The 26,359-nt window shown below is 34.9% G+C and overlaps 2 protein-coding genes across 4 annotated transcripts in view; both read left to right on the forward strand.

Moving 5' to 3' along the window:
- On the forward strand, nucleotides 2,187-3,827 carry LOC18606121. Its single transcript, XM_007039560.2, has 2 exons — nucleotides 2,187-2,706; nucleotides 3,158-3,827. The coding sequence occupies exons 1-2, from the start codon at nucleotides 2,399-2,401 to the stop codon at nucleotides 3,342-3,344; spliced, it is 495 nt and encodes a 164-aa protein (XP_007039622.2). The 5' UTR covers nucleotides 2,187-2,398; the 3' UTR covers nucleotides 3,345-3,827.
- LOC18606123 overlaps nucleotides 6,872-26,359 on the forward strand; it is a 38,891-nt gene continuing 19,403 nt past the window's right edge. For 2 of the 3 annotated variants that reach the window (XM_018117623.1, XM_007039562.2), the window contains exons 1-40: nucleotides 6,872-7,195; nucleotides 8,124-8,227; nucleotides 8,793-8,927; nucleotides 9,034-9,084; nucleotides 9,663-9,757; nucleotides 9,846-9,963; nucleotides 10,561-10,662; nucleotides 10,767-10,955; nucleotides 11,039-11,199; nucleotides 11,534-11,704; nucleotides 12,435-12,527; nucleotides 12,625-12,949; nucleotides 13,051-13,155; nucleotides 13,235-13,330; nucleotides 13,757-13,824; nucleotides 14,478-14,598; nucleotides 14,680-14,886; nucleotides 14,984-15,187; nucleotides 15,292-15,401; nucleotides 16,051-16,147; nucleotides 16,283-16,381; nucleotides 16,886-17,041; nucleotides 17,124-17,198; nucleotides 17,280-17,765; nucleotides 17,866-18,213; nucleotides 18,391-18,522; nucleotides 18,754-18,867; nucleotides 18,949-19,133; nucleotides 19,280-19,388; nucleotides 19,955-20,098; nucleotides 20,215-20,499; nucleotides 20,717-21,355; nucleotides 21,447-21,638; nucleotides 22,662-22,765; nucleotides 23,153-23,442; nucleotides 23,576-23,660; nucleotides 23,745-24,083; nucleotides 24,258-24,620; nucleotides 24,698-25,187; nucleotides 25,562-25,725. In XM_018117623.1, coding sequence (XP_017973112.1) covers nucleotides 7,099-7,195; nucleotides 8,124-8,227; nucleotides 8,793-8,927; nucleotides 9,034-9,084; nucleotides 9,663-9,757; nucleotides 9,846-9,963; nucleotides 10,561-10,662; nucleotides 10,767-10,955; nucleotides 11,039-11,199; nucleotides 11,534-11,704; nucleotides 12,435-12,527; nucleotides 12,625-12,949; nucleotides 13,051-13,155; nucleotides 13,235-13,330; nucleotides 13,757-13,824; nucleotides 14,478-14,598; nucleotides 14,680-14,886; nucleotides 14,984-15,187; nucleotides 15,292-15,401; nucleotides 16,051-16,147; nucleotides 16,283-16,381; nucleotides 16,886-17,041; nucleotides 17,124-17,198; nucleotides 17,280-17,765; nucleotides 17,866-18,213; nucleotides 18,391-18,522; nucleotides 18,754-18,867; nucleotides 18,949-19,133; nucleotides 19,280-19,388; nucleotides 19,955-20,098; nucleotides 20,215-20,499; nucleotides 20,717-21,355; nucleotides 21,447-21,638; nucleotides 22,662-22,765; nucleotides 23,153-23,442; nucleotides 23,576-23,660; nucleotides 23,745-24,083; nucleotides 24,258-24,620; nucleotides 24,698-25,187; nucleotides 25,562-25,725 — 7,448 coding nt within the window. In that variant the 5' untranslated portion in view covers nucleotides 6,872-7,098. The remainder of the gene's footprint in view (nucleotides 7,196-8,123; nucleotides 8,228-8,792; nucleotides 8,928-9,033; nucleotides 9,085-9,662; nucleotides 9,758-9,845; nucleotides 9,964-10,560; nucleotides 10,663-10,766; nucleotides 10,956-11,038; nucleotides 11,200-11,533; nucleotides 11,705-12,434; nucleotides 12,528-12,624; nucleotides 12,950-13,050; nucleotides 13,156-13,234; nucleotides 13,331-13,756; nucleotides 13,825-14,477; nucleotides 14,599-14,679; nucleotides 14,887-14,983; nucleotides 15,188-15,291; nucleotides 15,402-16,050; nucleotides 16,148-16,282; nucleotides 16,382-16,885; nucleotides 17,042-17,123; nucleotides 17,199-17,279; nucleotides 17,766-17,865; nucleotides 18,214-18,390; nucleotides 18,523-18,753; nucleotides 18,868-18,948; nucleotides 19,134-19,279; nucleotides 19,389-19,954; nucleotides 20,099-20,214; nucleotides 20,500-20,716; nucleotides 21,356-21,446; nucleotides 21,639-22,661; nucleotides 22,766-23,152; nucleotides 23,443-23,575; nucleotides 23,661-23,744; nucleotides 24,084-24,257; nucleotides 24,621-24,697; nucleotides 25,188-25,561; nucleotides 25,726-26,359) is intronic. The other variant, XM_018117624.1, reaches the window with a different exon arrangement.

Genomic DNA, 26,359 nt, shown 5'->3' on the forward strand with positions numbered 1-26,359 from the left:
AGAAAGGGCAGAAAACGACAACAGAATGAGAGAAAAGCGAAGGCGAGTGACGTAAGAGGTTGAGTGAAGAGCGGTGAGGAACGATCGAAACCGTGGATTCTCTCCTTTTCTTTTTTGGTACTATTTTCCTTTTTATTTTGAGTAAAAATAAAAGGTTTTAGAAGTATTTTAAGGGAAAAGAGAGAGAGAGAGAAGAGTGCATACGAAGTACAGTTGGGGAGGGCTTTTGAGGAGTTTCTGACAAGTATTACTTGCATTCATGGCGCGTGGGTCTACACCGTATAATGCTTTTAATTATTTCTTTTTTTTTTTCCTTTTTTTCTTTAATGATTAGGTTGTACTCTCCCAAACTCAGAGACTTTTTCCAAACTTTGCTGAAAGTGGGGCATTTAATTTTTCTTGGTTCCAAAACGATTTTAGAACTAATTTGGTCAATAATACTGCTATTTCATTAAATGCAAAGACAAATTCACGTATTCTTTTAATAAAGAAAATTTCTTCATCAGTTATATTACTTAAATAGATTTACCTAAAAATTTTGACTAAATGAATAAAATAATAATTATATTAAATACATACACTCAACCTCACGACTGTTAATAATTTTACTATCTGAATTTTATCAAAATTCGATTATAAAATGTATTAATCTTTCCTACTCAAGTTAAGTAACATAGAGTACCAATGTAGTTACCAATTAAAATGCAATATGATTAACTTTTTATCCAAACTAAAATTGATTGTTTAAGGGATTATCTTGGCATAAAAATACAGTATCTAACAAGATCATGGGTTATAAATTGTTAAAGAGTTAATACCCAATTAAGTAACCCTTGCTTGGAATCCGAAATCTGGCCTACATCCCCCAAGATATTTTGTTTCTTCACCCTTTGCCCACATGCTCTCCAAAGACATTTTCTTTAGGGCCAAGGATGTTCAAGACATTGAGATTCGGTTTCTTGGTATGCAAACGTTCCCCCCCCCTCCCCCCCCCCCCCCNCTCTTCCTTCTACCAATAAGCAAGATGGGATCAATAATTAATCGCATTAAATAAAAACTCTTTTCTCATTTTTAAAGTTATTGGCTTAGTAATTTATTACTTTATAATTTTAATTAAATGTGATTATCGTAAAAGTTATTGTTCAAAAAATAACATTACAGCGTATAAAATAAAGTAAAATAGATTTATTTTTTTCAAATTATTATTTCTAAAAAAATCTTTCTTCGAGAGAGAAAAAGTAGAAAGGAAAAATATATGCACTTGCTATAAAGGAAAGAGAGCATAAGTTGAGTATCAACGGCTAAGAATGCATTAAAATCCTAGAAGGTGGAGAAGGGGGAAACCAAAACCGTCGTTGGAGCCAAGATTATGGCGGTGTGGTCGTTACGTTAACGCGCACTGCACGAGCGTGGGGCCTGCCACAGATATTTACGTTAGAATATGGACAGTGGGGCTTTGTTTTGTTTTGTTTTTTTTTTTAAGATCGAGTGCCAAATACGAGACTATTGATTTCCTTCTTGTCGCCCTCTAGTCTTTCTGAAACCACAATATTGCCATTTCGTTTCCCATTTTCACCATTAATTCTTAGTTATAAAACTTATTTAATATGAAACATTGGATTTAATAATTGGCGTATATATTTTATTTAATAATTTGATACCAATCTTTCTTCTTTTAATATAAAATATCTTAATCAATTAATTACTTTTATTTCCTAAAAAATTGTTGATTTATTATTAGGTTGAAACACTTTTAGTTAGTTTTCATTATACCTTTTTCAAAATTATTTAGAAAATGTTTTCAATATATTTTAAACTTAATTGGAGTTTTATTGTTATTTTACAAAAAAAATTGCTTATATAGTGATTTAAGAACTTCAATTAGTATTTATTTACTTTCAATTAAATGTATTTTTCAGCTTTAAGACTTTAAGCACAATTGTACATTTAATCAATAACATGAGATAAACAATTACATTATGTAAATATTATTATATTTTTTTCACATTTTTGGAAAATTAGAAAAATTTGTTAATTTTTTATTTTCTCATTCCAATGGTGTTATGGTATTTTTGTGTATAAAGGAGTGGCAAAAGAGTCAAGGGCACACAACTACTAACCGGAAATAATTTTTGAACTTGGAGATGCAGGTATTTTGAGCCAATGGATTCACTTGCACGGATTCCCGAAACCTGCCGTTGTTTATAGTCTTTTCCTCAACAAATAACAAAGCTTTGCCCTATAAAATCTACCCCATCATTTCTTCACCCGCTCATCTTCCAGTCTCTCAACCATTTTCCTCTTTCCTCTTCTTCTCTTTACTCTTCTCCCTCTCTTCTCTCTTCTTCTTCTTCTTATCAGAGACTCTTAAAGACCAGACCTTTTCTGAATAGACCAAATGGACTCTTCTGGACCTTCAAGGAGGCCTTGTTTCATTGAAGAAGATGATGGATTGGCTTCTCTCGCGGATATGGAAGCTGGGTATTCGGGAAGCCATTACCATAGTCCTAAACAAAATGGGTTTTTTTCAAGGCCTCTTTGTTACTCAAGGAGGAGTAGTTTGAGGAATCTGTCTTCTTCTGTTTCTTCTCCAAGGTCTGCCAGGTTTTATGATGCCAGATTTGAAGACCATCAACCCCATTTCTTGGATGCTTGTTTCCTTTGCAAGAAGCCTCTTGGGGGTAACCGGGACATCTTCATGTACAGGTTAGTCCATATTTTGATGTGCATGTGAAGAAAGTCTTGTGTTTTTTTAGATAGAAAGAGTAAAATTTTATGAAAGATCCGATGAATCTTTTAGTTTGAATCTCAAAAATTTGAGGAAATGCATATTTGCTTTATGAACTTTTCCCCAAGATCCATGGAACTGCGATTGGCTGATGCTGGATACAAGAACAAGATTTTACCAGAACAAGTTAATAAGTTTTTATTCCAATTTTCAACTAAAGGACTTTAATTAATAACGATTTCCTGGCTGCAAAACATGTGAAATTTACTGTGGACTGTGGAGTTGTTTCCAAAGAAATTTTGTTTTTAAGGTGCCTTGTGTCTTTAAATTTTGTAGCAACCAAGACGGGTTTTTTGGCTTTAAGATTTGTAGCATATATAGATTTGGTTGCTGATTGGTATTTGGTTTTGTTATGTTGAAATCTTGCAGAGGGGACACACCTTTCTGTAGTGAAGACTGCAGACAAGAACAGATAGATGTAGATGAAGCCAAGGAAAAGAACTGGAATCTTTCTTCCTCAATGAAAGCTTTGAGAAAGAAAGACCAAAGGAAATCTACATCTCCAACCGAAGCTCAAGACTACCCTTTCCGTGCAGGCACTGTTGCAGCTGCCTAAAATTCCCTCACAAAGGAAATAAAGAACATATCTACTATAATATAAATAGTTGAAACATAAAAAAAAAAAGCAGACAAGAAAGAGGAAGACATGGAGATCCTTGAAGAAAAGGGCCAAGGAGAGAGGAGAGGAAGAAGAAGAATCCTATTTTGAGGGGTTTTTTGGGGGTTTTTTTTCCCTTTTTCCTTTTTTAAAAATATATATACAGTAATAGTTTTAACTGTGAATGTTATGTATATGAGGATGTGAGATTGCCTGGATCTACTCTATGATGTGGCTCTTTTTCGGGGTTTTTGTTTTTTTTGGTTAATTAGATTTGATATTTTTTCTTTTTCTTAAGAAATGCTAATGCATCAATGAAGAATGATGAGAAGGGAAAGTTTTTTGGGGCTCTTCTTGGTCTATTTCTGTACTAATTTCTTTTCTATTTTCAGTATTACTGATGTTAAATGAGAATGACATAAATGGAACGAACTTTAAAAGCTTGTTATCTTCTGATGCTTGTAATTTCATTGTTAAGCCTGTAGTTATTGCACTTTTTATTCTTTTCACCTTTGGGCTTCAAGTCCAGAGAGAGTTAAAGTGGGAATTAGAAAAAGGTTAAAGTAAAGTGCTTTTTCTGGTAAAAAGAGGCATTTGCTTCTCAGTTTAGGAATTTGTAGCTTGTTGTGCAGTTACCTGCTACACCACACACAGCTCCCAACAGGGAAACAAGAGGTAATTGCCATGTTTGGCTTGGTCACCAATCCTCCACGCATCTGTCCACCAATCCTCCACACATCTGTCCTTGTTGTATTTCAGAAGCTTGTTGCGTAAAACAGAGTTAATGGGAATTCTTTATTTTTTCTTTTCTCCTTCTCTTCTGTGACCTTTTTGACTGTATAGTGTTTAGCACATTATATTACTCTTTCTTGGAAGGTTCAAGAAGAGGAAATTGGTTTAAATGGTTCAGACTTTGAGACCATATAATAACATCAACAAGAATCCGTGTGGGAATTGACGGGACAAAACTTCAGAGTGAGCTAAATTACAAAGCCAAAGCAGAAAGGAGAATCAACAATCCTAATTTGAACTAATTTTAGTTGAACTAAAATTGATTGGTGCCACTGTTTTGAATAAAGAAATATGATTAATAACTCAATAATCATTATTAAAAATCTCTTAATCATTCTTTTTTCTCTTGAAGTTCAACTGCATAACATCTGTATTCGATGAAAGTACTGTGAAAATTCATTACCTGTTTGAGCAAGTTTCAAATGTCAATCATAGCCAGCCAAGGCTTCCGGCCGTAAAAGAACAATAGGCTTGGCCTTGCATCTTGAGGTCCAAAGCTCAAACCCAGATGGAAAGCCTGTATGAGAAAGAATGGGGACTGATTTACAGTCCAAACTCTCTGTCTGGATGGGAATATGGACCAAAAGAAGCCATGGGTTTGAATGGGATACAACGATGTTAACCTTAGAAGGCCATGACTCCCAGTTAAACATTTTGTTGGATCCGGGGCCTGGCCTGTTGGGAAATATGGTTTGCATGCTCACCCAAGCCTCCGTTTTAAGGGAAAAGTTTATAAATTAGAAAGTTTAGATTATTATAGGAGAATTAAAATGTTAAAAGAATCAACATAATCCATCCACATTTCTATGGATTCAAAAATCCTCAACAAGCTATATATGTTATTTATTAAAGGAATTCTAATTATTGTCATTCTAAATTGAGTCAAAAGACTATACATAAATTATTCCGACTTTGTTCATTAATTTGATTTTTTTCGTTGATATCAAAAGTTGTTTTAATAAATTTTTATTTAATTTTGATTTTAAAATATATTTTTATATTATTATTTGTTTATTTATTTAGATATATTTTAAGATAAAAATTAAACCATAGAAATGCCCACGTGCTCAATGATGTTTCATTTGATCGCTCAAATCAATCATTAATTGTCGATTAATTAGTATTACTTGAAAAACAAATATTGATTCAAGCAAGCAAGTACTGGAATTGAGTCACGTGAGCACGTGAGGGATGAGATGAACTGCAACGTCCATTGCGCTTTGACGCCACGTGCCGCCTTGCGGTTTAAGGCTTTCAAGACGAAGCCCGGTGCTGCAGGAAAATCGGGAGAATTTTAAAATGGGGCAATGGAGTTAAAATATTTTGAGTTTGCTAAACCATGAAAAATAATAATTATCAGAAAGGCAATCATATTTTTATTTAATTATTGATCGGCAAATTACAAATTCCATTTTACCCATTTTTTCTTTTTTTTTTCTTTAGGGGATGAACATTAATTGGTGCAAATCCAAATAACCGAAAGAAAATAATTGAATTTGGTTAATTTAATTTCATTTTTTCAATTTTGATATTAATTGATTAGGAGAAGTAATTTATTTGGTTATTTTGATTTCTTTGTGTTTAAAATTTACAATCGAATTAATTGAAAATTTGATTATTAATAATATATTATTGTAAATATAAGTATTATTAATATTTTAAATTATATATACCATTAAGTTAAAAGTATTCAAGAGTGAAACATTAAGTATGCTTTTCAAATATAAACATTGTTAATATTATTAGTATTTAGAATTGATCATGTTGATCGAAACCAATCAATATAAATCGATCTTAAGATAATAATTTTGATTATTTTTTATTAAGAGTTTGGTTAATACAGTTTTTCAAATTTTAAAACTAAATAAGTCAAATTAATTAAATGTTCACTCTTACTCTTTTCTCTTCTTTCTCTCTTTGGCTATTGACATTAACAAAACCATCAATCTTGTTAACTTTAATTAATGTAACACATTTTCAAATATTAAGAGATCGAATTACTGTTAGACATACTTGAATCACATTATTAATGTCATATTTAACCATCTATTGTATTATTGATGACTTATTTATTATTGATAATGACTCCTTTTTTTTTCTTTCTTTTTGTCCTCTTTTTAAAAGTTGAATAAATACTATCACCACGATGTCTTTCTCCCCTTTCTCTCATTCTCACTTTTGGTCCCCCACCCTTTCTATTCATTGCTAAAGCTAAGGCTAAAATAGTTAACTTCATTTCCTTTTTAACAAATTTCAATAATTTTATTTCCTTCTTAATAATTATCTTTTGTAATGGCAGAAACCTCAAAATATTTTCACTCCATCGGCCCAATTTCGAAATTCCCCCAAAAAACTTCCCTAAAATTAACTGCAAACGTCATCAAGCCTACCTGTAATGTTCGCACCTTAACGGCTACACGCCACCGCCTTTCACTCAGTCGCATGCTAGTGAATCTAAATGCCACTCGTGGCCCTTATATAAAATCAGCTGTAATCAGCGTTACATTCACATCTTCCACCAACCAATGCCCCTTACGCTCGAAGTCAAAGTCACTCAGTCTCCATTCACCCCATCTAATGACCTATCAATTCTTGTCAAGATCGACACAGATCCAAATAAAAAATAGGAGTAACCGTAGAGTATAACTACTCTTCCCCATCCCTTCCCTTACAAAGACGCCTGGCGTGTTCTTGGAGGAAAAGCCTCACTTCCTTTTTTCCTAAAACCGCAATTCTTTTCGGTTCCAGAAAATTTCTTTTATACTCGACACAAAGGGATGAAGAACAATTTTCATTCATTTTTTCTTCTTTCTTACCTTAAATTTTCAATCTCTTACATCTTAGATTCTTGTTCTGATCAGTGTCTTGGATAGTTTGAGTCAAGAATCCAGCAAAGAAAAAGAAAAAATAAACAGCAAAGATGTTGGAGGATCAAGTGGCTTACCTCTTGCAGAGGTATTTGGGGAACTACGTGAGAGGTCTCAATAAAGAAGCTCTTAAGATCAGTGTTTGGCAAGGTTTTCTCGTTTTCTTTGACTTTTTTTTTTGGTTCTATTCTCTGTCGGGTTATAGTGTCTGAGATTGTCGATAAAGTTCATTTGTTTTTTTTTTTGGTTATGCTTCGTCGAATTGTTATTAAGTGTAATTTACACGATTAGGATTGGAAGTTTGTTTAGACTGGATGAATTTAAGTAATAGAGAAAGAAAAACTGAGAGAGTGTTTTTGAAGTCGGCTTGTTTTCTATTTGAATGTAATTTTGTTGATTGGTCTACGGAGTTCTACTTTCTTGCTTGCTTAATGTTTGAATGTGGATGGAAATGTTGATAGAGTCCTGACCATTTATTGTTCTAAGTGATAAAGATAGAGAGCTGCCTTAGACTCTTAATCAGGTTCTGTTCAATTCAAATGCACGGGGTTATAAGCATGTTTGTCACCATGTTTTCTTCTGTTGTTATTCCTATTACCTACTAATGTGAGTTATATTGGATGAAAAATGATTTCCACCCACATGTTTAGGAAAAGAGAAAAGGGGAAGACTAATGGAGGGGGAAAAACCTGGAAAAAAATGTAGAGGGCATTGAGAGAAATTTAGGGAAGAGAAATTTTAGAATGCTCAATAAACAACATTGGACTGAGGAACTCAGTATACTCAGAGCTGTTTAGGTTTGCTTAAAATAGGATTTGGAAATGTTTGATATTGATCTGTGAAAGGGGTATGAATGATGATTTTGAAGACTTATATTTTGAGGATTAGACAATTTATTATTTGATTGGGGGTTTATGGTGATGAGGAAAGTGCAATATTGTTTGTGGTAGTTAGGAGTTGTAGAAGGATAGGAATAGTGTTGATTTTGCTTCAAATAATCAGTATGTATAAATAGGTTGCTTTCCTTGGATCACCTTTTTCTCTTGATGTCTTCACTTATATTCTTAAATTATGACAGGTGATGTTGAGCTAACAAACATGCAACTGAAGCCAGAGGCACTTAATGCTTTAAAATTGCCCGTGAAGGTCAAGGCAGGATTTCTTGGATCAGTTAAACTTAAGGTTTGTGGTGTCAAATATCGTTCTCATAAAATTTTATTGACTGGCCATGCTCTATGTTTGAATATTTTTGGATTTGCTTGTGGCTGTTTGCCTCTTTCTTCTTCTTCTTTTAATAAATAAAATTTTAAATATAAGGGAACAAATTATAATACTGATTTGTTGAGTGTGAAATCTATGAGGTTCAGAAACTAATGGAGTTATGAAGTTATTGTTGAAGATGGTTGAGGTGCAGTTTATGATGGTGACTGTATGCCAGTGGTGGCTGACAGGTAGCATATTGTGGCTAACAGGTAGTATATTGTGGCTGACATGTGCATGATGGACTTGATATGTAGTCTAAGAAAACTGCTGTATTGCATACCACTTCTTTTTTTGGGTAACTATGAGGAAGTCTGAGAGGAGAGAGTGGATTTGAATCTTGGACCTTATTCCTTCTAAAGAGGGATAGTGACTGTTAGGCAAAGCCTGGGTTGTTGATGCCACTTATGAGTATCATACATGTTTTAATTCTTGCAAAGTTGGTTGCATTCTATAAAATTTCCGATGTTTTACTTGCCAACTTCAGGTTCCATGGAGTAGGCTTGGTCAGGATCCAGTTTTAGTTTACTTGGATCGCATTTTTCTGTTAGCTGAACCTGCAACCTCAGTTGAAGGGCGCACTGAGGATGCTATCCAAGAAGCTAAGAAAAGCCGAGTACGGGTAAGACCGGGTGAGCAGTGTGTATGTTGGTATTGTTAACCATATAAAATGTGTTTGAATATTGAATTTGTTCGATTACAAATTTAATTTTTGTTGGTGGTGATAGGAAATGGAAATGAAGCTGTTGGAAAGGACACATCAATTGAAATCTGAAATGGTATTTTAATGACTCCATCTAGTACTTTTAAAATAGTGGTTGCTGATAGCTGGTCATGGTTCTTTACATGGTTATATGTTTGAATAGTTAGGTTTTTAGACTTTCTTTACCAGACATAAGCTTTCATCTTGATGATCTTGATCTTTGTGGCTTTATGAATTCTGATTCCTCTTTGACTTGCGTTATAAGAGCTTTGAGATTTGATATGGGGATTGGTCTTTTTGGGTTTTAAGAAGTCTCCTTGTTTATAAATATTTTCAATCAATAGAATCCACTGGTGCAGGTTAGAGAAACAGGTATGTCTTATTTTTCTGTATATGGAGCAGAGGTTTCCTTGTTTATAAATATTTTCAATCAATAGAATACACTGGTGCAGGTTAGAGAAACAGGTATGTTTTTTTTTTCTGTATGTGGAGCATAACTTTGTCTACTTCATTTTTCTTGATTGTGCAATTAGCTTCTGAAATGTGCCACTGTTTATTCTGCACAAGTAAAAAAGATTTAGTTTTTTTGAGTCTTTCCCTTCCTGGACTACATATTTGGTTACTGATTATGATTAAATGTACTTTTCTTTGAAGAATAAATCATGGTTGGGATCCCTTATAAGCACAATAATTGGTAACTTGAAGCTCTCAATCTCAAATATTCACATCAGATATGAGGATCTTGAGAGGTAAAGTAAACCCTACAGGTTTATGCCCTATGTTTTAGCAATTCATCTGGAACTTACTGAGTGCTTTTTTCACCCTTTCCTTTTTTAGCAATCCTGGCCACCCTTTTGCAGCTGGCCTTACGTTGGAGAAACTCTCAGCTGTAACTGTTGATGACAGTGGGAAGGAGACTTTTGTTACTGGCGGTGCACTAGATTGTATACAGAAGGTTCCTCTTTTAGTAAAATATCAACATTTGATTTTTTGTTGCTTCAATTGCTTTCTGACAGAGAGAAGTTTACTGAAACATGGATCATCATAAAAACAGTATCAGATTGTTTAATTGTGAATCTGTTCTTTATTATTGTAGAAAACAATTTTGTTTTTTGTTGGGTTTCCTGTTGATACTGCAGAGTTTTAGCAAAGTCTGTTGTTCTTTTTCTCTTTAATCCGATTTAAGATTCTTTAGCAAGCACAGAACTATAACCTATGTGTTTCTCCGAGATACATGGTTGCTTTGGTATTTGTTAATTTTGCTTACGTTCCAATGTGTCAAATGTCACCATTTAAATTGGCTGTTATCGGCTACCTTTCACAACAGTTTGCTGCTAATGTCCAAACTTTAATGGCCATTAACTGCCTCTGGCAATGTCATTTGTTAGTCACATCACACCAGCATGACCACTGGAGCTGTTATGTGCTCACTTTTGCTTTTCAGAGATTCTCTCATCCTTTTAATTCCGTTCTCCCTCAAGTTCCTTTCCTTCCGGTATTCTAGTTATTATTCATGATGGCCTATTTATGTTTTTATTCCCCCTTTTTATAGTGTGTTGAACTGGATCGACTTGCTCTTTATTTGGATTCTGATATATTGCCATGGCATATCGATAAGCCATGGGAGGATTTACTTCCTTCTGAGTGGGTTCAGGTATTGTTTAATGTCATTCTTTAAATTTAATTAGTACATGCATTCTGTTGATTCACACTTTTCTCAGTTCTCAATCAATATTGTCCTTGTTTCCCATGGAGCAGGTTTTTAGATTTGGTACAAAATATGGCAGACCAGCTGATTGTCCTATAAAAGAGCACACCTACATCTTGCAACCAGTGACTGGGAATGCAAAGTACTTGAAGCTGCGGCAAAATGAATCTTCTGATAGTGGTGAGCCTCTCCAGAAAGCAGCAGTGAACTTGGATGATGTGACTCTTTGTTTGTCAAAGGTTATTTCTGGTGTTTCCTTCTTTGAAGTGCTTTGATTCTTGAGTGTTGGTTTTTAATGATTTTATTATCTTTGTACATGCAGGATGGGTACAGGGATGTTTTAAAATTGGCTGACAACTTCACTGCCTTCAATCAGAGGTTAAAATATGCCCATTACCGTCCAACTGTCAGTTTGAAGTCAGATCCAAGGTCTTGGTGGAAGTATGCTTACAAAGCTGTTTCTGATCAGATGAAGAAGGCTAGGTACCTAAACAAGTTTTGTTTCTTGCCATTCAGCTTTAGTTTGTTGAGCAAATTCTTGTCATATGATTAGCCTGCCCCAAGATAAAACCTCTAATCTTTCTCATCTTGGAAGTCTTTATTTAAGTGTAATTTAAATATTAAAAATCAGTACTAGTCAACCAAAGATGGTTCACATCTTGGCTTTTTTTTTTTTGCTTTATTTCTTGATCTCTCTTTAATTTAAGCTAGGACATAAAGGTTCATGGGAGTGGGGAAATTTTGGCTCTTCTCTGAACATGGTTTGACACTTTTGTTTTTGGTTCTGCATTGTGTAAGAATCTACTTGTTGTGGCAGTGGAAAATTGTCGTGGGAGCAGGTTTTGAGGTATACAAGGTTGCGCAAGAAATATATATCCGTATATGCATCCCTGCTTAAATCTGATGTGAATCGGCCAGTAGTTGATGATAACAAAGAAATTGAGGAGCTTGATCGCGGACTTGATATTGAACTTATACTGCAATGGAGGTATTGTATTTTGTTAAAATGTGTCATACTGTTAGTTATCAATATCAATTTTGGTTTTGATGTTGCTTATATTTTATTAGAATCCTTGACAGTAGAGCTTTTTAACTAATATGTATATTGTTTGGCTCATTCCTTCCTTGGCAAGTGTCCCTTTTGGTCCCTTGGAGTGGTTTGCCCTTGTATTAAACTACCACTCGTAAGTAGAGTGCTAACTCATCTACAAGAACCTAGGATGTCTCACATTATATTGAACAGTATCTTGTGCATTATAATTGTAATGAGCTTAATTCTGGTATTATATTCTTAGTCTCTGTAGCTTCATGTCAAAATTAACTTTAGGTATCCAACTTCAATCTAAATACCAAATGGCAATCGATGGAGTGGCTCAATATAACCAAGGCTAATTGATAATGGATAGTACCACTTAATGCTCTCTACCACATTTAGGCACAATAAACTGCCACAAACTCCAAACCTAATCAATGTGGGATAAACTACTTAATTCTAATGTTTTTAATGCTAGAGAGACGACAGTATACCCCGAAGTGAGAAGTTTGTAGACACCTATAGACACATGCATAAGTATGCTGGGCATGTTCTCTACAGTTTAATTCAGTCCTTATACAGATATGTATAATTATTATAAATACTGATTGCTTCATAACTTTCTTGTTTCAATGTAGTTGCTTTTCTGTGTTGATTACTTATATTCTATCCTGGTATAATGCAGAATGTTGGCGCACAAGTTTGTTGAGCAGTCAATAGAATCAGAAAATCACTTGAAGAAGCAGAAAGCTAAACAATCATGGTGGTCATTTGGATGGTAAGTTCTTGTATGGAGAACATCTTCTTACTTTTTACTGGTGATCTCTCATGATGCTGTAGGTTTTACAAAAGACCTTCTATATGTACAATTTCAGGGCCAGTCAATCTCTTAAAGATGAAAGTGAATCATTCAGTTTTAGTGAAGAGGACTGGGAGCGATTAAACAAAATTATAGGGTATAAGGAAGGTGATGAAGAGCAGTCACTTATGATTAATGAAAAACCTGATATTCTTCAGACTTCTTTGGAGGTTCACATGAAACATAATGCTTCAAAGCTTCTGGATGGGGCCCATGCATGTCTTGCTGAATTATCATGTGAAGGCCTTGATTGCTCTATTAAGCTTTATCCCGAGACAAAAGTGTTTGACTTGAGACTGGGTTCATATCAATTATCATCTCCAAGTGGTCTTCTTGCTGAGGTCTACTTTTCCTCTTTCATTCTTCAAAATTGCTTTTTTGGCTGGTTGCATTTTTGCCAAACAGCAGTAGTGGCATCTTAATTCTACCTTTCTTCATGCAGAGTGCAACTTCATCCGATTCTTTAGTTGGTATTTTCTGCTATAAGCCTTTCGATGCAAAAGTAGACTGGAGCATGGTTGCGAAAGCTTCTCCATGTTATGTGACTGTATGCAATTATTCCCAACTCTTGACTTGTAAAATTTTTGGAGTATGTACTGATTTGTTAGATTCCATGTCTTGGGCAGTATCTCAAGGACTCCCTTGATGAAGTTATCAAATTTTTTGAAAGTAATACAGCTGTCAGTCAGACTATTGCACTGGAAACTGCAGCTGCTGTACAGGTTTTGTTCTCCTTATGCCATCTTTTTGATTCTATTAAAAAGTACTTTCAGTAGTCAAGTCGCTGGAAAATAGCTTTCTGACTGTTGAATCTTTAGTATACGTATCTAGAGCTTATAATTCCGGCTTTAGATGGGAAATTAAATAGTGATGTTATTGTATATATGTGGATGTATTTATTGTTGTATTGAAATTAATAAAAGCAACTAGATGTTCCCTGTTATATAGAGTTGTAATGTCACATTTTTTAAAATCTTTTACTGAAGAAACTGGGGTTAAAAATTAATGTGTTAACATAAATTTCTCCTGCATGACCAGCAAGAATAGAGTTGGTTGTGGTTTTACATTCTTTCTTCTTTCAGAGAAGTTACTACCAGCACATTTTAGTGATGATTGGTTCCCTAATGGTGTGTTTAACTGATTACCAGATGACAATTGATGGAGTCAAACGTTCTGCTCAGCAACAAGTGAACAGGGCTTTGAAGGACCATGCCAGGTTTGTTACCTTCTTTAGATTAAAATTTGCACCAGTGCTACATAATTGTGTCAGTCAGGAAAGAATTAGATTATCCATAAAGATTGCTGGGTCAATTTTGTCTGCTTTGTTTTCTAGGGACCTAGTATTTTAATGTTTGTTACAGCTGCAGCGGTTTTGTTTCTTTTTTCTCCCTCTAGTGGGGAATACTGTCTGCAATGTATAATCTTGTATAGAGCTACTTAAATTATGTTTATTGATGTCAGAACCAAAATAGCCTTATGAGCCTTTCACCAGAGGCAAATGGTATATATAACACCAACTTCCTGTGAATTTGGAAGCTTCATATGATGTCTCACTCTTCTTTGCTTTGTATATTTATCTAGGATGGATTAGTTCTTGTATTGTAACTAGCAATTTCGAAATCATGGATTCACCTTACCGGTATTGACTTATCCTTTTCAATTGTCATTGATATATGCACGGACATGCACTTTTCTTGGTATGTAAGCAATAATCTTTGGATGTGGCTTTTTGGGTGATATGGATTGACCCTTCTGGGACTTACTTGTCATGTCTAGTGAACTCTTTTTGGTTTATTTGAACAGTATATCCATTCTGGTAAGAAAATTTATAATTATTTGAATAAGTTGAACTCTTTTACCTGTTTATAGGTTTCTGCTAGACCTGGATATTGCGGCTCCTAAGATTACAATTCCTACTGAATTTCGACCTGACAGCAAGCATTCGACAAAACTTCTTCTTGATTTGGGAAATTTGGTCATTCGTTCACAGGTTAGTGGATGGGTACAAGCCCCATTTTAATTACTTAATTTGAAATGTTTACTTTATATTGACTTTGTTGAATATCTGCAGGATGACTACGCACGTGCATCTTCTGAGGAGCTGGACTTGTATTTGCAGTTTGATTTGGTTTTGAGTGACGTCTCTGCTTTTTTGGTTGATGGTGATTACCATTGGAGCAAAACCTCTCTACAGAAGTCTGCAGCTTCTGCCATCATTGATGGTATTTGTTTGTTGCCTGTTATTGACAAATGCAGGGTAATCTTAAAGCTTCAGCAGGTAAAGTTGTAGACAGTTTCCTCAAATTTGGTGCTTGTTTTGTTTCTTTTTAACATTGTTGTGTGTTTTAGGGTTAATTGTTTTGTGTTGCATACAGATTCGCTTAGAGAACCCATCATATCCTTCAACAAGACTTGCTGTGCAATTACCGTCATTAGGGTTCCACTTTTCTCCTGCTCGGTACCATAGATTGATGCAAGTATTTAAGATCTTTCAAGATGAGGACAATGACAGGCCAGATCTCCTTCGCCCATGGAATCAAGCTGACTTTGAGGGTTGGTTGTCTGTTCTTAGTAGGAAGGTTTCTCTCTCTCACTCTCTCTGTATCATATATATTGTCTAGTTTTGTTCTGGTTTTATTTTCTTGACATTTCTTTCTTTTGGCCCCCAATTTTTACGTGATAGGGTGTGGGACATAGAGAAGCTGTATGGCAGCGGCGATACCTGTGCTTAGTAGGGCCTTTTCTGTACGTACTTGAGAGTCCTGGTTCTAAGTCATACAAGCAGTATATCAGGTTAGTTCTCCAACTTCTCCAAATTGATTTTCCCGTGGCATGATCATCTAATATTAATGAATATGTATCTTGAAGATTTAGGAAGTACGAAAAATTTAACTGGCATGATCATCTAATATAACCGGATAGATATTTGAAGATTTAGGAGGTACGGAAAGGGAATAAAAGATCTAAGCCAACTAAGATGCATGATCGCTATTTAAACTTTGAAATGCATTAGCATTTTGTTTCTTTAGTTAAAAGTTTGAAGCGGAACCAAATTTATTTATTTAGTTCTCTTAACGTCCTTTTGGTCAGCTTCTAGCTACTTTATAGCGGTTGTTTCACAAATGAGTGTTAGATACTCAGTGAAATCTCATTTTAGTATATTATATTAGAAATTCAGTGCAAAAAGTTGTGGAGCATGGCAAAACTCCACCCTTTGTGTATCCATTGGCGGATATGCATTTGATGAGGCTGGATACGTTCTTATGTGGCTGGATAACACCAAGAAAAGTTGCATTTTGGTGATGGTTAAGGTCTAAGGGGATTCTTGATGTTCAGAGTTACACCATCTAGTTTACAGTATGATACATGTACCCGGTTTGAGCAGTCTTCTCATTTGTACTTGATGTTTATAAATTTATGTCCTGATTTTCTTGCTCTGTAGCTTGAGAGGAAAACAAGCTTATCCAGTTCCAGCTGAATTGGTTGGTGATGTGGAATCTGTATTGGCTGTTTGTGGTGCTGCACGGTCAAATAGCAAGGTTGTAAGAGATTTCAGTTATTAAAATACTTAATACTCACGAATTCATTAGATTGTACTATAAAAATTCTGATTTTAGTTCAATATTTTTTATCCTTTCTGAATATTGCTTTAATTATATCATCTTTCCTACTAGGTGGTGGAAGATGTGAATGCACTAATATTACTTTGTGATTCTGATGATTCGAGGAAAGCATGGCAAACCCGCCTGCAGGGAGCTATATATCTTGCTTCGGTAGGTCCTTTGTTCCTGGTTTTAATCTATTGAAATGGGTAGCAGAGTTCTCAGTAACTTGAATCTCTATTATAAATCAACTCTACTGAGTCTAACAATACAAAGACATATAAATAGGACAACTTAACTAGTTGGACTAGGATTTTAAAACCATTAGAATTAGGGAAAACTAATCCCTCAAAAATAAAATTACCAAAATTCCCCTGGGGCACAAGAGTTGTGAAAATTATAATTCTGCCTTTGTACCTAAAAATACCCAGACTTTGTAAGATGAAGTCCTACATTGCTAGAAATGAAATTATAAATATGAAAGCATACAAAAGCGATAAAGTTTCTTCTAGCATGCTTGCATCACTTTCTTTCAGGCTAATTCTAACCTATTCGAGCTGATGGTCTATGAAATCAAGGGACATCATCAAGAATATTTTGCTTGTTAAAAAGGAAGCACTTTTTATGGGTTGATAATTTTTCTAATGCAAAGAACTAATACTATTCTAATCTCAGGGTTCTGCTCCTATTATTAGTCTATCTGAAGCTTCATCAGACTCAGAAACAGAACCCAATGACAAGCATGATACAACTGATTTAGCAAAGATTGAGAGCATTTTTATTACTGGTGTTCTTGATGAGCTAAAGATCAGCTTTTGTTATAATCATCGGGTAAGCCTGGAGTGTTTTGTCTTGAAACTCGGCTGAAGTTTGAACTTCTTTGGAATGACTGATTTGTGCCTATCTTTTCTAGCATGAGCGGAGTTTCATTAAGGTGCTTCTTGCTGAAGAGTATCCACTATTTGAATTCCGAGCAATAGGTGGTCAGGTAAGGTTAACATTATTATGTTCATGTTAGTTCATATTTCTATTTGTGTTGATCTTATAAAATTTACTTTTGTAAAAACAGGTTGAGCTTTCAATAAAAGGGAATGATATGTTCATTGGCACTGTGCTGAAATCTTTGGAAATTGAAGATATGATTTGCTGCAATACCGTGTCTCGGCCTTGCTACTTGGCAAGATCTTTTATACGAAGTGCAGATGCACAATCATTATTAGATGATGCTGAGAAGCAGAATTTGGAAAGCAAATCCCCAAGTGAAGGAGATGATAAATTTTATGAAGCACCTGAAAGTTTGGTTGACCCTGCTGAGTGCACAACACCAACACCTCGAAAAGCATATGAATTCGGTAGTTTGCAGAAATTTCTGTCATCAGAGAAAACCTCATTGACAACTTTAAGTTTTAGTCGTGTTAGTGGTTTACTCCCTGAGGACAACCTTCTTCTGAGAAGGGAGGACATTGGACTAAGTGATACGTTAGACAGTTTTGTAAAAGCACAAATAGTTATTTATGACCAGAACTCTCCTCTATACAACAATATTGATATGCAGGTGGGTACTTCTCTGGGTTTGAAATAAACTTCAGTCCTGGTCTTCATCATCATTGTCTTCTTTTATTAAATATTGAAGTAATAATAAATGGTACTTTCAGGTCACAGTGACTCTGGCTACATTGTCATTTTTCTGTCGTAGACCAACAATCCTTGCCATTATGGAATTTGCCAATGCTGTTACTATCGAGGATGAAAGCTGTGAATCTTTTAGTGATAATTCTTCAGCAGTTGGTGTGAAGCATGATATTTCCAGTGAAGATCCTGCTGACAATCAACAATCGACCAGTGTTGAGGAGCCTGTGGTCAAAGGTCTGCTAGGAAAAGGGAAATCCAGAATTATTTTCAATTTAAAATTAAATATGGCTCATGCTCAGATTTTGTTGATGAATGAAAATGAAACTAAGCTTGCTACATTGTCGCAAGAAAATCTGCTCACTGATATAAAGGTGCTTTAGCTGTTTCAGACCTTCCCATCTCTCTCTTCTAAATTTACTGGTTTTTATTTTTAATTGCTTACCTTTTCTCATCTCAGCCTATGCATTTCATTTTTATGAAACTTGGTTACCTTTTCTTAAATTTGATGTTCACAGTTTTAATGTTTAAAAGTTTTCTTTTGTTTGAAGGTGTTCCCATCCTCTTTCAGTATAAATGCAGCATTGGGGAATTTGAGAATAAGTGATGACAGTCTCCCTAGCAGCCATATGTATTTTTGGATCTGTGATATGAGAGATCCTGGAGGCACTTCATTTGTTGAGGTATTTCATTTTATCATCTTTTACTGAACTGGTGAAGAAAATTCTTCATTTGTTTAGACTTTTGGATGTGTTGCTGAAATTTGCTAGATGTTTGTCTTTTTAAGTGTAACTAGAATTGTTTGGAGTTTTCATATGTGTATTTTTCATATTTTACCCTTTGTTGTACTTCTCTGAATTCAGTGTATAATGTTATAAAAGTTCAATCATTGTTTTTTCGGGGCTGGTGTGCAGTTGGAATTTACTTCATTTAGCATTGATGATGAAGATTATGAAGGTTACGAGTATAGCCTTGTTGGCCAACTTTCAGAAGTACGCATTGTTTACTTGAATCGCTTGGTGCAGGAGGTAATAAAACATTCAATTATTAGTAATTACTTACCGCAGTTTAAAGTTTATCTCTCATGCATCTCAAACTTGATAATGTAGGTTATTAGTTATTTTATGGGTCTTGTTCCCAAGGATTCAAAAGACGTTGTTAAATTCAAAGATCAAGTTACAAACTCGGAGAAGTGGTTCACGACTAGTGAAATTGAAGGATCACCTGCTTTAAGGTTGGATCTTTCACTCAGGAAACCTATAATTCTGATGCCTCGCAGGACCGACAGCCTTGAGTAAGTTAATGCTGGAATATATCTTTAATTCGTTTTGAGTTTTCATATTTGGTTTTGTGCGTATGTAAGCTATCTTTATGTTTGTCAGTGGCTCTTGGTGGTCATGACACATGTTAATATTAACTGTTTTAAATTTTCTGTTACAGTTACCTGAAGCTTGATGTTGTTCATATTACTGTGCAAAATACCTTCCAATGGTTTTCTGGCAGTAAAAGTGACTTGAATGCTGTCCATTTCGAAATAATGACAATTCTGGTGAGGATCATATCTTGATCGCACATTTTATGCTAGCAGCTTAGTTAGTAGATATAAGAAATTGGAATAGAAATGGAAGAACCTATTGAGGGTTTTCTCCCCTTCTAAACCTTAGATTTGATGAACTATCGTTTAAGATATCATCTGTGTGAGGTTTTTGTTGGTGGTTTATTCGAATTTCTTAGCCAATAATGTTCAAGAATTTCTTGGAAATTAGTGTAGCTTTTTGTCACAAATTATCATATAAGAAAGAATTATCAATTAGATTTGGTTGTCTTTTGTTAATTCTGAAGGGTAATGATACACATCTCACCATTTTTTTTCAAGTATCCCTTTGGGCGTGGAAATAATGTATTGATAAATTTAAGGTGGGGTCTACCAATTTATGCATGGGTCGATAAATCCATAAATAAGATGTTAGACCAATAAATTATTACCACATCATGTGGGACAAATAGTAGGGATGAATTTGTTGTGTTGTACAGCCTAATCCAAATCTGTATCTGGCTAACTTCATCTTTCACATGCATTTTCCTCCCTTTGCTTTTCTCGAATGGGGGATGCAGGTTGAGGACATCAATTTAAATGTTGGTACTGAATCAGATTTAGGTGAAAGTATTATTAAGGATGTCAAGGGGGTTTCTATTGTTATCCGGAGGTCCCTTCGAGACTTAATGCATCAAGTACCAAGTATTGAAGCTGCAATCAAGGTGATGGACTGTGTGTTCATTGGTTCTGGTACAGGAAGCGAGAACCTTTATGGTCTTGTTGCCATTTTTATGCAGCGAAATGTTGATGTATATGTGTCTTTGATATGCATTTTCAGATAGAGGAATTGAAAGCTGAGTTGTCAAACAAGGAGTATCAGATTGTTACTGAATGTGCAGTGTCTAATATATCTGAGACCCCACATATTGTGCCGCCATTAAGCAGTGATTTTCTGACATCATCAGTAGATGTTGTAGAACCTGTTATTCCCCAAAATGTGGTTGGTGAGCCTAGTACTCCAAATGATGAAACTTGGACTGTCATGAAAGTTTCTTTTGTTGTCAATCTAGTTGAATTGTGCTTATATGTTGGGGAGTGGGATTCACCTCTGGCTACCGTACAGGTGAATTTCCATTAGTTACACAGTGTAGTTCTATTCTTTTAAGTTGTTGGAGTTCTCCATTAGTATGGTTCTTTCTAATGAATTGTTTGAAGTGGCATATCATTTTTTTTAAAAAAGTCCAGATTGCTTTTTTTTTTTTTTTCAGTTAATTCTATGTTGTATAGTAAATTGTGTGCATATCCAGGTCTATAATTATTTTTTGCCCTTTGTTATTCAGGCAAGTGGCGCATGGCTCCTCTACAAGTCTAATACACTAGGCGAAGGTTTTCTCTCATCAAGTCTTAAGGGTTTCACTGTGATTGATGATCGTTTGGGAACTGAAGAAGAGTTTAGGTTGGCAATAGGGATGCCTAAGAACCCTCTAGTTTCTGTTTCTGATACCAACAGCCAACTCATATCTAAGGGAAATGTTACAATAGAGGATGGTTTCAAACCATTTCCAACAATGCTTATTCTTGATGCAAAATTTAGTCAATTCTCAACATCTGTTTCTGTTTGTGTCCAGAGGCCACAACTGCTTGTAGCACTTGATTTTCTGCTGGCACTAGTTGAGTTTTTTGTTCCAACAGTTGGCAGTATGCTGTCAAATGAAAAAGATAAGAAGTCCTTACATATGGTAGATGCAATTACTTTGGATAAGTCAACATACACACAACCATCTGCTCAATTCTCTCTCTCTCCTGTGAAACCTTTAATTGCTGATGATGAAAAGTTTGATCATTTTATTTATGATGGTAATGGAGGAATATTGTATTTAAAAGATAGAGAAGGAGTTGATCTTTCTGCACCTAGTAATGAGGCTATGATATATGTTGGGAATGGAAAAAAACTGCAATTCAAGAATGTTCTTATCAAGGTATAATTTTTAGTACTTTTTTGTTCACCTAATGAATCAACACCTTTTCCAAAAATGGGTTCTAATCATACCTGCTGTTATTTTGGTGCAGAATGGACAATTTTTAGATTCATGTATTTCACTGGGAACCAACAGTGGCTACTCTGCTTCGAAGGATGATCTAGTCTACATAGAGGGAGGAAATGAAGGTGTGCAAGTGGATGCTTCAAGGGAAAATGCTAAAGATATGGCACCTCAAAATGCTGTGGTTGACAGATCTGCAGAGTTTATCATCGAGTTTCAGGTTTCGCTTTTTAAATTTATTTTTTATTTTTACTCTGTATTTCTTTAGGTGTATTATAGTTTTGTTCCTGAAGTTAGCAAGTTATTTAGGTGTTGTATTTTGTCGGTGATTTGCTGGGAAACTGAAAAGTATTTATATGCAAGGATTGTCACAAGTAGGACAGCATTGTGGTTGACATATTCCTGATGGAAATGTGGGTGGTAGTCAAGCCACTTATGGTTGCTCAAGTGGTAAGGGCAGATTGGGGTTTGGATAGAGATCTTAGGTTTGAGCCACAATGCTCTTTCTTTTTACTGACAAAAATGTGGGTGATAGAAATAATACGAGATTCATCATACACGTTTTCACATATCAAATATTGCCAAGATAACGTGTTGGCATGTTTTAGCCCCTGTTAGTAGTGTTATAGATTAGTAACTTATTGGTTTCAAATTTAATATGATAGGTTTGTGTACTTATTTCATTAAAAAGTGATGGTAATTAATTTGTAGATTGTACAATAAATATTGTTTTACAATTTATCTACACTACTAAACAGGTTTTTTATCTTTTAAGAAATTTAAAATTGCTGATGCATCATCTGACTTACCATTTTTATTTCAGTTTCAAAAAATTTGTTTCCTTATTGACTCTTATCTCTGAGTTGCTAAAATTGAAAAATGGATGTGGAGAAAAACAGTATATGTATGCACATTTATTGTTTAATAATGTATTTTCTTAATTTTTATTTGATATTGACTGACTTAAATATGTTGTTGAGTATGGATCTTTGTAGACCTCTAAATGCTGTCTTGCTTTTTGTATACTTTGTATAAATGATGTCAAGACTTCCATTGAAGTGATAGTATGTTCCTGTGCTCATGCTCATATAGGCTTAATATATTTTCTTTTGAATGTGATGTAATTACCATCTGGAGTCTTTGATTTAAATTATGTTGTTTATCCATTACTTGTGACATTTAATCTAAGCAAGATATATGCATTTCTGTAGATTCCCTATGAGAACAATTTCTCCCTTTGCAGGCAATTGGTCCAGAACTGACCTTTTATAATGCATCAAAAAATGTGGTGGAATCACCAGTCTTGTCCAACAAACTTTTGCATGGTCAGTTGGATGCTTATGGAAGGTTGGTTCTTTTTTGGCTTTTGTCATCATCAATTACAATTCTGGATATGAATTAGTCTTGGTTGTGTTTCTTGCTTCTCAGTGGGTCTATTTTTTCACTATCCATAGATTTGTTTATATTTTGAAATTCCGGATATATCTATTGTTTTTTATGATACCATTTTCAAGTAAGTTATTTTTTTTTGCTCAATCAAAAGAAAATTTAAGTAAGTTATTTACGTCCTTGATTGTTGGAAGATAATGCAGACTAATAGTATCATATATTCTACATACACTTGCTATGATTTGTGTTGTATAAAATTTCTGCCAGATAATCTCTTGAACAGAAGTGTAACATGAACTCTTGACAGTATGACAGTTGATTTCTGATATCGGTTTGTTTCTGTAGGCTTGTTCTGAAAGGTGATACTGTTGAGATGACTGTAAATGCCCTCGGCTTGACAATGGAGAGTAATGGAATCAGAATTTTGGAACCTTTTGACATGTCCATTAAGTATTCAAATGCTTCTGGAAAGACAAATATACATTTAGCTGTTTCAGACATATTCATGAATTTTTCATTCAGCATCCTGAGATTGTTTTTAGCGGTTGAAGAAGATATTTTGGCCTTTCTAAGGACAGCATCAAAGGAAATGACTGTAGTTTGCTCTCAGTTTGACAGAGTTGGAAAAATTATAAGTATGCTAAGATACACTTGGTTTCTTTGTTGCCCTGCCCACACCTGGTGCCTTTTATATAATATATATATATGTATTAATGAATTTGTTAGAAGTTTTGCATGGTTGACTTATGGCCTTAGTGTGCTCTACAGATTCTAACAATGACCAGATATATGCCTTTTGGAGAGCTCGTGCACCAGTCGGTTTTGCAGTTCTTGGCGACTATCTGACACCATTGTCAGTGGAGTCATAACCATGTCTTTATTTGAAAGTAATTGTACTTGTTTCTGTACTTTGATACTGATGGTTTTCACTTGACAGGGACAAACCACCTACAAAAGGGGTTCTTGCTGTAAACACCAACTATGTGCCAGTCAAGAGACCTGTATCTTTTAATCGAATTTGGCCACCTTTAGATTCTGGAGGCATCTCTGATGTAGGTGAAGTTAAATCCAATTCATTGTCTAATGGTATGCTTGGTGATGGAGAGAGCAGCTGCTCTGTTTGGTTCCCTGAAGCACCCGAAGGTTATGTTGCATTGGGCTGTGTGGTTTCCCCTGGAAAATTGCGACCATCACCATCTTCTACTTTCTGCATCTTGGCTTCTTTTGTTTCTCCTTGTTCACTCAGGGATTGCATTACCATCACTGATACTAATCTGTATGTGAAATTATAAAGCTCCATCTCTATTATGAATTCAGTTGTTTGTGTATGCCTGTGGGTGCATTTGTGTTTATGCTTCACTGATTGTTAGTAGATGTGTGGAATACTGTTATGTAAACTAAGTTTTCTAATGACATTATTTATTTCCCAAAAACAATGTGTGAATTGCAGATACCCATCCAGTCTGGCATTTTGGCGCGTGGATAATTCCCTTGGTACCTTCTTGCCAGCAGAACCCACAACTTTCAGCTTGTTAGCTAGAGCGTATGAATTACGTCATGTGATGATTGGGTCTTCCGAAGTCTATCCAAAAGCATCTATAAGTTCACACATCCAAGCTTCTCCATCTGGTCACACCCACAATCAGTGGTCTGAAAGTTCAACTGTTGTAAATTCTGGTCGGCGTTTTGAAGCTGTTGCTAGTTTTAGGTTGGTGTGGTGGAATAGAGGTTCAAGCTCAAGGAAGCAACTATCAATATGGCGTCCAGTGGTCCCTCAAGGAATGGTGTATTTTGGTGATATTGCTGTTCAAGGGTAAGTATAGATTTATTCCTGATATACCTTGATTTAATCCATTAAACATTAATTGTTTTTAATTTTCTATGGGTCAGGTATGAGCCTCCAAATACATGCATTGTTCTTCATGATGGCGGAGATGAAGAGCTCTTCAAATCTCCTTTAAGCTTCCAGCTTGTTGGACAGATTAAGAAACAGAGAGGAATAGAGAGTATCTCTTTTTGGTTGCCTCAAGCTCCTCCAGGTTATGTTGCTTTAGGTTGTATTGCATATAAGGGCCCACCAAAGCTACAAGATTTTAGTGCATTAAGATGCATCCGCAGTGATATGGTAACTGGAGATCAATTTCTGGAAGAAAGTGTTTGGGACACATTAGATGCCAAATTTGGTACGGAACCATTTAGCATTTGGGCTGTTGCTAACGAGTTGGGAACTTTTGTTGTCCGTGGTGGTTCCAGAAAACCTCCAAGAAGGTTTGCTTTAAAGCTGGCAGATCCATATTTACAGAGTGGTTCAGATGATACTGTTGTTGATGCAGAAATAGGGACCTTTTCTGCAGCACTTTTTGATGATTATGGTGGCCTGGTGAGTATTTTATTCTGTGATTCCTCTATGGTGTTTGGGCACATTATGGTTATATGTTGCTTTTGAAAGTACATGAAGTATAAATGTTTTTAATTATGGATCATAAGGAATATGTCTAGTCATTACTAGTTATGGTGCATTGATTATTTATAGTTATAGCAGCATGTTTTTCTTTTAAGATTTAAGATTGTTTGTAGTGATCTGTGGGTATTTTTTTTCTCTCTCTGAAATTTTCTGGGCTGAATTTCCAGTTTTCTAAAACCATCACTTCTCAGGTTGTATTTATACTTACCTTTTACAACTAAAACCCAAAAACATCTGGTAGCTGTTTGCTTTTTGTTAATTCCAACAGTTTTATATTTGGCATGTTGCAGATGGTTCCGTTGTTTAATATATCATTGAGTGGAATATCCTTCAGTTTACATGGAAGACCTGACTATTCAAATTCTACTGTTAGCTTCTCTTTGGCTGCCAGATCATATAATGATAAATATGAATCATGGGAACCGATTGTTGAGCCAGTGGATGGGTTTTTAAGGTAATTGTTTTATGATGCATCTAAAGAAATGTTATACTTGGGTTGGCACCCCTCAGTTCTTTTGGCATGGTTAGTTCATCTATAAAAAACAGAGTAGCTATTGGCCTCTGTGTTTTATCTAGCTGTTAATATGATAGCAACTGGTCTATTCTTAGTCCATTGTAGAATTAAGAAAACTGATGCTTTACAAATTTCCCTTTGAACTAAACTTTGAGTTTTCTATTTTATTTATTTAGCTTTTCAGAAGTTTAATATTTGCATAATGTTGGTTTGGAATGTTGGTTTCTTAATGCAAACTGATTATAGCAATGATAATATATTTCAAACTCTATAGAACTTCCATGCTGCAGTTGGAAAAGAACTTATGCTTAGCATGTATCCTTGAAAACTTTGTATTCTCTTTTGATATCTTATTTGGGTAATAGCTTCGAGTAAACTGAGGTTTTGAAGGTTGAAGGCCTGAAATTTTAATACTTTTTTGGTTCGTTTGGTTAATACTTTTGCTATTTGCTTTTTGTTTTTTCCTTTTGTAAAAAATGAATAGAAAGGAAAAAGCAAAAAACAAAGGTGAATAAAAGAAAAGGGCAAATAGCAAAAGCATCAACTAAACTGAGCCATAGTTTGCTGAGCTTTT

Source organism: Theobroma cacao, chromosome 3, assembly GCF_000208745.1.
Source record: "Theobroma cacao cultivar B97-61/B2 chromosome 3, Criollo_cocoa_genome_V2, whole genome shotgun sequence".
NCBI classification, from domain to species: domain Eukaryota; kingdom Viridiplantae; phylum Streptophyta; class Magnoliopsida; order Malvales; family Malvaceae; genus Theobroma; species Theobroma cacao.

Bases quoted from the DNA above. Each gene is read 5' to 3' on its own strand.
- LOC18606121 (XM_007039560.2), top strand. From the start codon at position 2,399: ATGGACTCTTCTGGACCTTCAAGGAGGCCTTGTTTCATTGAAGAAGAT. The intron at 2,707-3,157 runs GTTAGTCCATAT...GAAATCTTGCAG, and splicing joins CGGGACATCTTCATGTACAG to AGGGGACACACCTTTCTGTA.